This window comes from Carassius carassius, chromosome 11 (assembly GCF_963082965.1).
Source record: "Carassius carassius chromosome 11, fCarCar2.1, whole genome shotgun sequence".
Taxonomy (NCBI): Eukaryota; Metazoa; Chordata; class Actinopteri; order Cypriniformes; family Cyprinidae; genus Carassius; species Carassius carassius.
Window position 1 is genome coordinate 25,479,896 of NC_081765.1, and position 16,195 is coordinate 25,496,090.

A 16,195-nucleotide genomic window follows, 5' to 3' on the forward strand; every position below is an offset into this window, starting at 1 on the left:
ATTTCTTCTCATTGTGGTAGTGTCTTTTCATTTCAAGCATGTGGCATAGAGAGATGATGATATCGGCATGCAGTTGGGGATATTGTTTTGGATCTTTTGTGGCCTTGACAGTGAAAAATGAGAATCTCTGTCTCTTGCCTCCTCAGGTTGCAGTGTCATCCGCCCTGCAGGCAGCGAAGGTGTCTCCGCTCATAGAGAGGGTCAGTGACCACAAGGATTTCAAGAAACTTCTGAGAACCAGAACTAATGTTCTTGTCTTGTATACCAAGTCAGGTCAGTCACCACTGTTGTTTTTCAAACGCATTAAAGGTATTACAGCTTTAGCAGCCAAAAAATGCAGAGATGTCTTGGTATGCAACTGCTAATAAATGTGTTTTAGTGATCCCTAAGGTTAAAGGTATGTTTTTATGTTACCTTCAATAGTCTGTGCTATTTACCTGAATGTGTTGTTATTAAGGTTGCTACAGGGCTCAACAATAAAGATGGTCAACTGCCCTGTAATTGCAAAAATGACTTGCAAATTTTCTTGAAAACATTTTGTGAAGAAGAAAAAAATGAATATACAGTGGGTATGGAAAAGAATAACCCCCTTCAAAATAATATCATTTTGTTGCAAATACACAGTTTTTGTTTTATCCAGCTGCATTTACTCAGTGCATCTTATAACATCCAAGTAAAAGATATAACAACATGTCAGAAAAAAAATTACAACTGAGTTGGAAAAAGTATTTTGTTGAACCACCTTTTGCTTTAATTACAGCCTTTAGTCTGTTGGGATATGTCTCTGTCTCTACTAATTTTGCACATCTAGGCTTTGCAATATTTGCAGACTCTTCTTTGCAGAACTGCTCAAGTTTAATTTGATGGTGACCGATTGTGTACTGCAGTCTTGAAGTAATTCCACAGATTTTCATGGGGTTTAAGTCTGGTTGCTGACAAGGCCATGCAAGGACATTCACTTTTTTCTCCTTCAACCACTGTGTGCTCCGTTTTGCTGTGTGCTTTGGGTCATTATCAGGTTGGAAGGTAAACCTTCTTCATATTTTAACATATTTCTGGCAGAGGGCAACAGATTTTCCTAAAAAATGTAACAGTATTTTGTCCCATCCATTAATCCTAAAGTGCTCCAGACCCTGAAGCAGAGAAACACCCCAGAGCAGAATATTACCACCTCCATGCTTTACTGTAGGAAGTGTTGATGGAGGGAGGGGGTGATCCTTTTTCCAACTAAGTGATTCTGTTTTTTAAATTATTTATTTCTGACATGTTTTATCTTTCACTTGCATGTTATAAGTAAATGCAGCTGGATAAAACCATAACAGTGTCCATCTTTATTTCAGGATGCAAAGCAACAAAATGTGATTATTATAAAGGTGGTGTTTCTTTTCTATACCCACTGTAAGCAATATTATAAAAAAAATCACTAGCAAAAAATTAAGCAACATTATATAAATACACTAGAATATGTTACGTGGGGCCAGTATTAGGTAATACTTTTTTGAATAAATTAATACATTTTGAACAAATTAATTTACAGTTTTTTTATTTTTATTTTATTTTTTTATAAAGGATGCATTAAATTGATTACAACTGACAGTGTAGACATGTATAATGTTACAAAAAATGTTTTCAAATACATTTGTCTTTAATAACAGTCTTTTAATCAAAGAATACTGCAAAAAGTAAAAAAAAAAAAAAGTATCATGTTTACACACAAAGTGTTTTCAACATTGATAATAATGCAAAATGTTTTTTGAGCACCAAATCAGCATATTAAAATAATTCTTGAAGGATCATGTGACACTGAAGACTAAAATAATGGCTGCTGGATGTTTAGTTTTGCCTTCACAGGAACAAATTTAATTGTATATTAACATATTGAATTTGTTAACATGTAGTGTAAGTGTTATAATATTTTACAATATTTCTATTTTTACTATAGTTTTAAATTAATGCAGCCTTTGTGAGCACAACCAATGTCTATCAAAAAATAAATACATTTATATATAAAAAAATATATACAAAAAAATTAACAGTAGTATACATTGCTGAAAATAAAAATGGATCAGTTCTTTTGTAGTGGGGCCAGTGATAATGTTGACTGGACAAGTAATCATAATCACTGGCCCAACTGGAATAGCTAGATTTTTTTTGCTGTTGAGCCCTGTGTTAGCTATAAACATGCTGACTTTAACTTTCTCAGCAGGATTTTCTTCAAAACGTTGTTCTGCCATGACACTGTTTAACCTGAAAGAGAAAACTCGCCCATAGAGGCAGATTCTTTATGGTTATGCAGTGTGTACACTAATTGTGATTTGCATTCTGACACATTTCAGAACGTAATGAAGAAAATCAAGCTTGCGTTGCTAGAAGTGTATGTGTTACACGCCCTAAGGGAAAATTAATTGAGCAGGTATGATTCTGCTCTATGCTAACAGACCTGTGATGCTACAATAGTTAGGTCAGCTTTGCTTTCACTGTCAAAAGCATGTTGGCACTCATCAGATGTGAAAATCCAAATCTTATGTCCATAGACAGAATACATAAAGATCTTCAACACTCTAAACTCCTAAACACTCTAATGCATTGCTCTCTTCCAGCCATTAGAACAAAAGAAAATCCTACCCCCTAACACTGCATATTTATTTGCATCTCTCCTTGTGTTATTAGCAGAACCAGCAGCCAAAGCACCATATATGGGTACTGTATGGATGAACGGTCCGTATACAATCTCCCACCCACAAAGCAAGGGAAAAGAGCCTCTCAAGGTCCTTGCTGTGCAAGATTTATTTGTTTCATTATTCATGACTCATTTTGAGCACATGAGGTCACTGGATTAGACCTTACAGTGCGTTTGATTGATGGCTGACTAGCGCTTCTCATCCTGTGAAGCATTTCCATTAGATGCATCCTGCTAACTGTGATAGTCCCTTAAGATTGCAGGAATGCATTCATGATCAGGTGGTGCATAAGCACTTCTCATTCAAAAGGGTACAGGTTTCAACTCATTCTTTCGATTAAAACCCAAGACGAACTGAAAAACAGAACCACAGAAATGCCTGTCCTTTTGACCTTGACCGATGTGATTTAATGGGAAGAAAAGCAGTTTGTGGGTTCAGTGGTGTAGTAGAAGATCCCAGACTGTCACAAATGTGTAAATCTGGGGTGTAGTGAAACTGTCACTGTGTTTTCACACGTAGTATTTTAACACTTGTTCTGTTGTTTCGAAGTAAGTACTAATGATGATTGAAAAGCTTTTAAAAATGGAGAACAACATTCACTCCACCTTTTCAGATTTTTAAATTTATTTATTAATATTTGATCAATGCTTTTAGCTCTACGGACTATGTTTTTATCACCCAGTAAACACTGGAAGAATTTTGTTTACTCTGACGACAGCTGGATGTGCAATTTTACAACCATGTATATGTAATCAATAGTGTTTCATTTCCAGACCACGTTGCTTTTTTTGTGTAAGGAACAACAATTTATGGATATCTGCATTCATGTACTCACCAAATATTGTTTTATGTATAGAGGTATATAATGGCATATAAAGGGACTTTAGTCTCAGATGAAGTAATTGACTAAATTAATTACCCTTTTTCATGTTTTACTGAATTTTTTATGTATTGAAAGAAGACTCTTATGCTCACTGAGGCTGCATTTATATAATCTGAAATACAGGAAAAACTGAAATATTATGTAAAATATATAGTAAAACAGAACTGTTAAATTGTAATTATAAATATGTGTATACACTATGTGTGTGTGTGTGTGTGTGTGTGTGTGTGTGTGTGTGTGTGTGTGTGTGTGTGTGTGTTTGTGCGTGAATAAAGTGAATCAGTTCTTATTATAATCAATGTTGAAAATGGTTGTGCTGCTTAATATTTTTGTTGAAACATGATACTTTTTTTCATGATGAATAGAAAGAACATTTATTTGAAATGTAAATCTTTTGTAAGGAATAAGACATGAAATGTTAAGCTACTAGTGTAATTTACTCTAATTTGAAAGAATCATTGCATCACACCTTGTAAAGACGGTGTGTGAAAACATGCCACTTGTAGAATTTTTTTTCTATTTTTGCATGCATTCATATATTCCCCTGCAAAGATATTTTAGCTCTGAGTATCTGTTTACATGCAGTTTAATAATCCGTTAATAATCTGATAGATTGTGCAGATCACATGTAAACACTAGTCAGAATACTGTGCAAACAGATTTTCTCTCTCCCACTTACACAGAGATCTTTTGAACTCGCAATAGCTCGCTTGTAGACTATGAGAATGTAGATCAGAAGCGCTAGCTAAATGTGAAAATATATGTGTAAAATTATGGTATGTAAAATGATCAAATAGTTTCTGTAATTTCATGTACTATAAAAAAGAAATGATGGAAATTATGCGTTATAATTTCCGCTATTTATAGCATGAGCTCTACAGGTGACATGCAGGCTCCATGCGGGCTACCAGGTGTCGTGGGCACTGTGTTAGAGACCATTCGCATATACCGGATACAAGCTTATGATATTTAAAGGTCCCATGACATGAAAATTTCACTTTCTGAGGTTTTTTAACATTAATATGACTTCCCCTAGCATGTATGTGGTCCCCAAGTTTCTAAAAATTTTAATCGGTGTAAATCGAGATTTTACTATCTTTCTCTGCCTTTGAAAAAATGGAAGCTCAAACGGGCTGATCTGGAATCTCCTCTTTGTGACGTTGTGAAGAGAAATGTTACCTCCCCTTTCTCTGCTTTGCCCACCCAAATATTTACATATAATTCAGTCGCAATGTCAGCACAGGCGTTACAAACAGACTTTTATGATATGGATTCGACAGCACCGGCACAAACAGTGAGTAACAGTGTTCATTAATGCCTGATCTGTGATCAGTGATTTCTGATGATCAAGCCAGTGACTAAACGATCAACTTCACGTTGTTTCTCTTAGTAGCATGAAACAAATCTGTTATTTAAATTGTGATTTAACTACAGAGAGCGATCAAAGAACGCTCCCATTTTTTTCGGAGCTGTTACACATCGCGAGTATATCTGCACACTTGCCTAAACTGCCGTTACATTGAATGACGCTGTTATGCTGCACAACAAAGCTCTTACTGTATTCATGTGTTTGCTGTTAGTTGTGGTGAAAGCATTTGGTGAGAGAAAACGTGTTGCAATAACGACGAGACGACTGCATTCACGCGATAAACAGACACTGTCTACTCAATGCTGCTCATCACTGCAGCTTTTCATGTGATGGGAAAAGATCGAAAGAATAATTATATAATCAACAAATCCACGATTCGTTAATCTCGACAGCTGTAGTATATATATATATATATATATATATATATATATATATATATATATATATATATATATATATATATATATATATATATATATATATATATATATATATATATATATATATATTTTAGAGGGGTCCACATGTAATACGCAAAGATGTCAGCCAATCACAACAGTTGTCGTTTCCTCTGAGTCTCACAGCAGACACGCCCCTTCAAACAGAGCATTCAAGCCAGAGGGCTAATATCAGGATATAAAAAATGCTTTTTATTTCTAAATTTTAAATGTAAAAATCATACTAACAATATAAGTACACCTAAGGAAACATTAAAAAGCATTTAAAGAAAAGGAAATAATCAATGTCATGGGACCTTTAAAGGTTTTACATTAGTAGTAGAATACTTTATTCTCCTCGGAAGGAAAATTGTTGTGGACTACATGTTGCTACATAGACATGCAATAAACAAACAATAAACCATAATAAAAACCTATCAAGATAAACACTTGTTAAACAGAAACACCGATATCAGTCCAAAATAATTCTCATATTGATTTGATTTATACATTGGGACTCTGTATCTTCTACCGGAGGGAAGCAGTTCATGCAGTTTCTGCAACATGTCTTGTCTACAGTCATCTAAATGTGTTTTTTGTGTCCTCAGCTTCGTCTGGAGATGCTCATTTAAAGCTGCTGTCTGATGTGGCACAGGCCGTGAAAGGTCAGGGTACCATCGCCTGGGTGAATTGTGGGTGAGTACCAATTGATTTAGCATTTTTATTTGAGCAGGTTACTGCTATAGTGTACTTTCTTACCACTAATTTTGAGGCAGTTGATGTCCTGATCAACTCATTGCTGTGGTTTTATTTCTAACACTGTCTTTAAAAGGTGTGATGCAATAAATGCAGTATGAGGGTTATAGATGGTGTTTTTGGACTCACAAGAAGGTTTCTGGTCAAACAGAATGTTTATGTAGAACCTTGAACACACAAAAGTGTGGAAAAACCTTTTTATTCTTAGAAATATGATCCCCGTGCCTAAATAATTAGCTCATATGCACAGGTTGTGTCTGTGGTGATTACCTTGGATTACTGTGGTTTATCTTGTTCCATCGCATCATTGTGCAGCTCATGCACATGTCACAGCTCAGCATCTTCTGTCTGCCTCTGCTTTGAGAAAGAGATATCACGAAAGTTGTTTTGATGTTTCTGATGATTAAAAACTTGGTCCCTGAATCATTTCTCAATGGCTAGGTGGTAATTGGTAGGATGAGTAAGGCAATAAAAACTTTAGCTTGTTAGCAGTAGGCTTGGGCGGTAATAAGGTAATATGGTATACCGCAGGGATGTAAAAATACCAACGGTATCAGTTTCAATACCGTCATACCGTCAATAAAAAAAACAAAAAACAATGCACTTATATAGGAGACAAGGATTAAATATTAAATATAATTTATTTAATGCCTAAAAATGCGTATGCGTGGTTGTCATCGCGTGACAACGAGACGAGGAGAAAGAGAGAAAGGGGGAAAGATGGCGAGTTGCACACCGAGTGACCTGGTCTGGAAAAAGAACACAACTTCTGCAGTTTGCCAGTATTTCGGGTTTCGACCGAACGAGAAGGGAGAGGCGGTAAATACGGACGAGGCTATTTGCAAATTGTGCCCTCAAGAAAAAAGATGACTCTGGGAATATGCTGCAAAAAAAAAAACGATGCAATGGCAAGTCCTGTCGGCATCGGCAACGTAGAGGACCGAGTCGGAGCTGAAATAACAGCCTACTGTTTGGAGCCAGTTACTCAAGGAGATGAGGACCCACTTCATTCATGGAAAAATGCTGACTGGTGTTTTCCCCAGATGTCGCGAGTGGCACGAAAGTACCTGTACGTCTGTGCCACAAGCACACCATAGGAGCATGTTTTCAGCACCGCAGGAAAAGTTGTCGGTTCACAACGTGCCCTAGCGAAAAATCTTGACTAGATTGTATGCCACTTGCTATTCGTTCCTATTGGCACTGTGTTTATTTTTTATTTATTTAATGGATTCAGATATTTTTATTTGGTTTTCATTAAAAACTATTTTGGAAAGAAGACTGGAAAGAAGTTGTTTTTATTTAGACCTATTGCTTTTCAATAATTTTTATTATGGATGTTTATTTTAATTCAACTCTGGTTGACTGTTGTGGGTCTATTTGCTCTTTTTTTTTATAAGCTGCTCTTTGTTATTAAAAGTTGTTCGTGCGGTGTGATTTTTAGGGATGGGCATTTTCCGCAAATATCACATTCAAATAATTTTGAGCTCACAAAAAACGAATATTCGAATAATCGTTTATTTAAATTAAGTTTAATGAGACAGACGTTATTTTTCAGCAACATTTATTGTTTCTGTCATTTTTGAACAAGCTTACACACAATAAGCATGAACATTACACATCGTGTTTTGTAGCTGAAAACCTTTAACAATGCGTGCAAACAAACAAAAGTACAGATTAAAAGCAAAAAAAAAAAAAAAAAAAATTAACAAAGAAAAAACGTAAAGCGGCCTGCAGCAATTAGGCCATTGTACAGAATGTAGCTTACACTTAACTTTGAAACTGTCAACAAATCTTTTTTGCCTTTTTTTTTTCTATTGTTTTACATGTTCTTGTTAAGAAACACAGTCATGTAAATATGATCGGGGGAAAGTCAGCTCCTTAGTCTGTTAACAATAAGGCCGGCCGTGGAGAAAACGCGCTCTGACGGCACAGACGTTGGCGGGATTCACAAATAACGGTGTGCTAAACGAATCAGTTTTTCCTCCAGTGTTTTCGTTTCACCCCTGAATGGGATCCTCATATGGAGGAATACATGGCTCCAGCAAGAACTGTTCCCACTCGTCTCAGCTGGACTCTCTGGAATCATCGCTGAAGAACTGGCTCAGCCTTTTCCGACGAGTGGGCATTGCATCCACTTCATCGTTGGTGACGGCGGCTGCATTCGCACCACTCGCATCAAGGAAAATTTTCTGATAATGTTCAAAAAAGTTTGTTTTTCTTACTTCTCTCATGTTTTCATCGAGAAACCTGAGATGTTTGGGCCGAGGGTCTAGGGCAGACGCGAGAAGAGGAGTTTTCACTGCATTCTACAAGTTAGCGGTGTTTATGCGTTGCTTGAGAGATGCCACAACAATGTTCTCGAATGTGGTCACTTTCTGTGATTATCTACGGTATATTTGAAGTACTGTAGAAGACCGCAGTTCTTATTCATTCATTAATTATTTTTTGCTTGCATACATCTTCAAATATGCCATGGAGAGTCACAGAAAGTGACTGAATTAGGTTTTATTGTGGACTTTTTTTCATTTTTTTTTTTATGGCCTGCAAAAATATGTGGAAATTCGAATATAATTTTTATTTATCGAATACTTAGAGCAGAACGAATATTCGAATGTTCGACTATCCGTGCACACCCCTTGTGATTTTATTGAGTTGTGTGCGAGTCTCTGCGCAAAAACTGTTCTGTATGTTTATGTTAATTTAATTCTGTTTGACTATTGCTATTTGTTGCTAATAAAAGTTGTTAATATTGTTGTGCATGTAATTTTGTTATTGTTTCAGTATTAGTGTTTGGTATTCAGTTTCTGAATGGTTTAGGCACAAGCCAACAGTTTGGTGATGCTGTCTCAGCCTTACGTCATCATTTTTTAATTATTCACGGTAATGCCGTATACCGAGGTAAAATAGGGAGGAGGTTGGACGGTATCAAAATTTGGATAGCGCCCAAGCCTAGTTAGCAAATGCACACGTACACAAAAAATTGTTTTAGCCTAGCCAATCCTTAAAGGACATTTTTGAGAGTAATGAACTTATATAAAGATGGGTTTAGAAAAAGTAACTCCACACAGGCCAGCAGTGCGGTAGAGCAAAGCAGAGAGATACGCCCATATGTTTTCTACAGATGACAGGGACCTGAGAGATGGCCAGCTCCAGTCCACTGGGGATACCATTAAGGAAGTAGGCCATGGACAGAGCGAGATCAGTATGAAGAAAATGGCAATGCAATAATTCTGGAATCTGAACAATCCAATGGGATTTTTAATGAAAACTGCTACTTTTATTCAGAACCTTCAGACTTGGTTTTCAACTTCGCAACTTGTCCACTAGACACGCACTAACAGCTTTCAGCAATTTTGACCCTTGGATATCCACTTTAAAACCCCCCTGCAAGCAAAACTTATTGACTTGACCCCTGGCCCTCATGGCTTAGAACAAGATGGCCAATTATTTTGGCATCCCGAAATGGGTAGTGGTGTTGGAGAGGGTATGAAGGGGCATATCTACGCATGTGTGCTCATTGGCATCTGTGATCCCGAGTCAGCTCATTCGACACACAGCATGTTTAATTGAGTTTCCATCTGACAGACTGAGCTCTGATCCCCGCTTCACCTCTCTCTGTCCTCCCACAAAGGCGTTATGTGGGAAATGCGTAACACTAATGATAGTGTCTCATCTACCTTTTAGGAATGGAGCTGTTTGGGGGCGGATGCTTTCAGAAGCATAATTGAATTCAGTCTCTTTGAATTTCCATTAGCATGGGGCTTTAGATCGCTGCTGATTCCTCTCTGCTCCTATTTGTCCTTATGTAATACATTTCCATGCTCATTATCGCTCAAGGGAAAGGGAGTCTTTACAATGGAGAGATCTGGCTCGCTTTGGGGGCCAGGGCTGTGGGCGTATCTGTGGTGACAGAGGGACCAGGTAATTTGGGTCCTTTCTGTTCTCAGGTTCTGTTGAGGTGCGAGTGTGAAGATAGAGTGCTTTGTTGCTGTATGACAAAGATGAATTTATCTGGAACTGGAGCTTTAATTTTCTTGTGCAGTGAATTTAGAAAGCACTGATTTTTTTAATCCCTCTGTGGCCCCCTCCCATAAATAAGATAGAAAATAGGGCTAGAAACCCTCTAAAAAAATTAAGCTTTCATGTTTTTTTTTTCAGCAATTGACCAGTGAGTAGTTGGTTAACCGTAAAATATTTTTTGAGTAAAGCTAAAGTTTTATACGAGCAGTTCTGTATTCTTTATTAATTTTCTATGATTTCCCATCAATTTCTTACAGTAACATAACAGGGTTTGATGGCTGAGCATGATGAATTCAGTCTGCACTGTAGTTTGTCTAAAAATTGATCAAATGGACTGAAATGTTTTTTTCTCATCATGTAGAAAGGGTCATATGTAATGATTTTACTTCTTGAGATAAAAAGATACTGTATGATGTTTAATTATAGCCACTTTTCACAATACACAAACTATTATTTAACATGCATAATATTTCTTACAATAAAACATGGAATTAATGCTTTAAAAGAGTCTTGAGATTCAGAGTGTAGCACATTGTGGAATGTGCCCTAATGCATATAACCAGTACCACATACTTGTACAAAATCCATTATGAGCAGGACTTTTTGAAGCATGCTATTCTCCTGCAAGCAGAGAGGGAAGAAAAAAACGCTTAACTCTTTTATCTTGAGACCAGTGGCTCAGAATTTAAGCAAGCAGAGTTTATGTATAATACACTGTAGCAGCTGAATGTCTTGTCCTTCAAAAAGAAAAGAATGACAGGTTTGACAAAACTTAGAAGTGGCCCTTACATTAACTTTGTTTGATTTCTACTTCAATTATGCATTATTTAGTACTGTTTGTGAATCTGTTAATTGATTGAATATTCATAAATGTTTCTGTCGGTTTTCCTCCACAGGGATTCAGAAGGTCGTAAACTCTGTAAAAAAGTCAAGGTAGACCCCAGTTCAAAAACCAATGGAGTTGAGGTCTTGCATTACAAGTAAGAATAGTCTTAATTTTCTCAGGTTCATGTACTGCAACTATGGCAGTTTGGAGGTCTTGTCAGATTATTGTTATTGAGAAGCATGAGCACAGCAATTTTAATTTTGTGTTGCTTTTAGGGATGGGACCTTCCACACAGAATATAACAGACCAGCTATGTTTAAGGTAATTTCTCAGAAAATTGCATTATGATGTAGTCATTTCTGACACAAATCACAGCATTTTTGGAAGCCTCTTTCAGAATCCAATTCATCAATATTTCTCTGTTAGACATATGGATTGACAACCTGCATTTTCACTAAACAGCATCAATGCCTTTTTGGATGTATACTCTGTCATCTGTTAGTGGATGATTCTCTCTTTGTTGCTATTAACTTGCTCATTGTCCATGGTTTTCCCATTGCTGTCATTTCATAGTACTCAGCCTCAAGCACCAGAGCCAGAAGCCCTTGGTTCATAAGTAGACGAATCAAACTTGTCCCTCATTGGTTTCTCTCACCTAACTCATTCTCCACACACCTTTCGGCTCAGTTGTGACCGAATGTGATGAGGCATTGATAAATGACTCTGGACTGTGAATATGTTAAAAATGAATGAGCTGAGCTATGCTGGATGATGAGACAGTGATGGGACATGCTCGCTGGCACCACTGGTGTGGAAAGATATGAGAGCTCTTATTAAATGCACCTGCTGTTAAGTACCACATATTGCTCTTCAATTTCCTTTGCTACATGTCAAGGGAGTGCTTAGTTCCTAATGTCTTGCATACATAGATTAGGAGATATATTAGAGTAATTGAACAAGAGAGGAGAGGTTTTCATTAGTGATCAATCTCAGCATTTTTTATGTCCAAGTTAGATCACACTTTTTTAGAACTCCTTTAAAAAAATATATATATACCCCAAACCTTTGAACTGTAGTCATGTACATCCTTTCATGCAAATATTAGATCCGTACCTCTAATCCAGTGGTTCTCAATTCCAGTCTGCACATAGCACCGCTCAGCATATTTTGCCGGTCTGATTGAAATTGTGTACATTGTGTGAAGTTTAACATAATAAAAATATAAACAATAAATACAATTTAGATTCATGTCTCACACACTTTAAAGGTACAATTTGTAAGATATTTGCAGTAAAATATCCAAAAACCACTAGGCTAGTGTTATATATTTTGTCCAGCTGATTACTAACAATATCTCTAATGTTTTCAACTACTTGTAAATCATGAGAAAATTCCCATTCTAAACAGTGACATGGGGCAGTGCAGTCGCCTGTCAATGACGTTAGTTATCCTTTGTTACCGCCTTTACTGATGTAGAAACCACATGACAACAGTGTCAGAGAAAATGTGGAAGTAGTGTCTAGGGTCCAGCAAACCACTAGCTTGCTTCAAGCAGTTCCTTATTTACTACTACTTGCACGTTTTATGGTGGATTGTGTTACTTATTTATGGAACATAATTACTGTTTACCGTCTGCTGCTGGTTCTGTCGACAAGGACAACTCCTGTAAACTTGTGTTGTACTCGACAGGTGAGTTGTTTTGATTCGTATCTTTACAGAGAACGTATGCTATTATAAAGACCAACAAGATTAGTAATTATGGGGCATAGTCTGATCGCGTTTTTGCATTGATTTTGTATGTAATATACTCGCGCAAATCGTTGAACTCGCGTTTGAAAATTATGACATCAAGCACAACATTTATAAAAACTTTACCTCATCCGTTAAATCCTTGATTTATATTTCCGTCTGATTGATCGCCGTCAGCGGTTGGGTAGAAGACAACAAATCCCATCATCCCACGCTCCTTCTTAGCGTCATCAAACCACGTGATTATTTTGGTAGTGTGCCCTCTCGTGGCAGGTCCTACAAACTGTACCTTTAATGTGCATAGAATGGAACATTTACACTCCCTTCAAACTGGAATCATGGTGGAATATCCCGTGAAGTCCAACTTGCAGGTCACTTATGGTCAAATAGAACAAATGTCTGAAGTGATAAGAGATTCATAAAAAATGTGCGGAGTAGTGGAACGCGAGAACTGGAATTGAGAACCATTGCTCTAATCTCAGAATGATTCAATATTAAAATGAAATGCATACAGCGAGTTGACCATTTTATGACAGTGAAAGATGATTCTGTAATGTCTTTTTTTCTATCTATTCTCTCACCTCTTTTAGTCCATGGTGGCATTCCTGAAAGACCCTGCAGGTGCCCCCCTGTGGGAGGAAAACCCTGAGGCTAAAGATGTTGTTCACATCGAGTCAGAGAAGGTAAGTATTGCTCAAGTAAGACTTGTAGCTGAACAATCTGCAACAGAAGAACCTATCTATTCTTCTGTCTCTCAAGGCTAAATCTGGCAGCTGGACTGAGTGTTCAGGAGTATGGTATTAAATGCCCTAGCCTTACATTTTCAGACCATTTGGGTATGTGAAAAAAGTTAGATCTGAAAACAGATTCAGGAGGTTGTAATATTTCAAATATGTCCAGCAGTGGCCTTTTTTCAAAACAGAAATCACACTCTACAGATGGTGGTCAACAGACACACTTTTTAGTAATGAAAGATTTGAAACCTCTTTGAAGAGAACATTGATATCTAATTTCTGATTTTGTTTTGTTTTGTAAAATAGTGTGGTTTAGACAAGAGAGTAAAAACTAGTGCTGTGCTGGTGTGTGATGAAGTAAAGATGCAATATGCCATGTTAAAGAAAGAGGCCGGGAAATCTCTACCCTTGTTTTTGCTTTTAATAAGATGATCTAAAACATTTCTAAAGTTTACAGCCACACAGCCCAGAGTGTTTGATCCACTCATTTCATGCTGTTTGGTTTGCAGGATTTCCGGAAGCTGCTGAAAAGAGAGGAGCGGCCCATCCTAATGATGTTTTACGCCCCATGTGAGTCACCTCTGTCTGTAATCATCCACCACTAAACACTTCATCTGATGCAAACTGTGTGCAGTCATGCAAGAAGTGCCATGTTCAAACAAAACAAATCCTGTGAAGTGTGATTGTGTGTGCTTGAATCAATATAGGTTGTGAATGCAGTCGAGATGTCATTAAGATGTCCAGCATTTGTCAGTGTGACATAAACAAGAGTTTAACTTCTAAAGACTTAATTCCTCATGTATTCCTCAGAGGAACCCAAAAGCACATTAGAAATCAGCCAAAATCATATTTAGATCAACAGATGTGGGAAACCTCTGGGCAGAACCAACTCTTTAAAAAAAAAAATAATTATTATAATTCTGCCAAGACTCCAAACAGTAGCATCCATTGTAAAGTGCCTAACCTTAACCTGTAGCCATAGGGTTAAGATGATCACTATTACCTATTACCTTTTCTCATTTGATAAAATACTTAAACTTACACTACCTTTCAAAAGTTTGGTGTTGGTAACACAAAAAAAGAAATATATATATATATTAGGGGTGTAACGGTACGTGTATTCGTACCGGACCGTTTCGGTACGTTGCACGTGTGTACCGAATGACCGAATGCAATATTTTGTTTGCGGAACATAGGTACATTTTCGTGTTCCCAAACGAACATATTAAGTGGCGGAAGTCTCCGCATTCAGCACAAATCCCGCCCTGCAGCTGATTCTAAGGCCGGCGACACACTGGATGCGTGGCATGAGCGTGGCGTTTCTGCTGCGTGTCAGTTGTGTGACGGCTGCTTCGCGTTTTCTGTGTCTTTACACACCAGAATCGTGCCTGACGCGGCGCTGGCGCACTGCTGCTACTGTTGGTGACATAGAGGGAGACCGCCGACAGACCAGGATCTTGTCTTCACGACAACAATATCTATACTTCATGTTGAGCATAAATATAAAGCCTACTGATAAAGGACACCGTCAACAGTATTGACGGCAAAATAGACTATGTTTGACAGGTGCAATATGCCAGTGTGTCACCGGCCTAAGGTTTTCAAAAGGCATCACGAGAGTGTGAACATCACTACAACTAGGAAAAAAACGATTGTAATTCAAACGCAGCTCCCGTCGGCATTTAAACAGACCTTTGCTCTTAATTCCGATCAGGCCAATGCAATAATGAAATCTGTGCAGGTCTAAAAACTGAAACTGTTGATGCTGCACTTTACACTTTGGAAAAGTTATATATATTTTTTTTTAAATATGAGCAGGCCTACAAGCTGGGATTGGTAATGCTGCACTGTAATCATAGTTATTTATTTATATTTTTCATTATATTTGATTATATGATATTGGTTTGAGACTGAGAGTATTTTATTTAGTGGAGAACTTTGCAGCAGTATTTTATTTCTTATTCTTTTTTTATTTTATATATACTTTATTAAAAAGTATTTAAAAAAAACTATAAACAAATTGTTAAAAAAAGTAATAAACAACCAGCAGTTTAATGTTTGCATTTCTTTCCCTTACTGTACCGAAAATGAACCAAACCGTGACTTTAAAACCGAGGTACGTACCGAACCGTGAATTTTGCGTAACGTTACACCTCTAATATATATATAAAGGATGCAATAAATTGATTAAAAGTGGATAGTAAAGCATTGCACAGGTTGCAGAAGATTTAAATTTTAAATGCATGTTTTTTTAATTGTATATTCATCAAAGAATCCTGAAAAGGATTCACTGAAACACTTGTTTTAACAAGAAATGTTTTTCTTGAGCACCAAATCAGCACTTAAGAATGATTTCTGAAGGATCATGTGAAGACTGCTGAAAATTCAGCTTCGTCACAACAGGAATAAATTATATTTTGAAATAAATTACATTTATTACAAAATATTTCACAGTTTTACAGTTTTTATTGTATTGTTGATACAGTAAATGCAGTATTGGTGAACATAAGAGGTTTCTTTTAATAACATTAATATCTTACCAACCCTAAACTTTTGAAATGATAATCTAAATAATAAACTTTGGTGTATAACTATGAACGTGGTATCATAATATTAATGTGTAGTAATATTCTGCAGCCTTTCTGTGCAAAAACGAGGCATGGTCACCTTTATCATTATTTGACAAACTGTTGCATGTGAAATCTAGTCATTTCAATAGGAATGTGTTCGACCATGAATT

General features: G+C 36.8%; 1 protein-coding gene across 1 annotated transcript in view; it reads left to right on the forward strand.

Moving 5' to 3' along the window:
• Positions 1 to 16,195, forward strand: part of pdia5 (protein disulfide isomerase family A, member 5) — a 59,302-nt gene that overhangs the window by 13,223 nt on the left and 29,884 nt on the right. The window contains exons 2-7 of the mRNA XM_059562270.1: positions 147 to 273; positions 5,979 to 6,066; positions 11,043 to 11,126; positions 11,248 to 11,293; positions 13,312 to 13,404; positions 13,965 to 14,025. Coding sequence (XP_059418253.1) covers positions 147 to 273; positions 5,979 to 6,066; positions 11,043 to 11,126; positions 11,248 to 11,293; positions 13,312 to 13,404; positions 13,965 to 14,025 — 499 coding nt within the window. The remainder of the gene's footprint in view (positions 1 to 146; positions 274 to 5,978; positions 6,067 to 11,042; positions 11,127 to 11,247; positions 11,294 to 13,311; positions 13,405 to 13,964; positions 14,026 to 16,195) is intronic.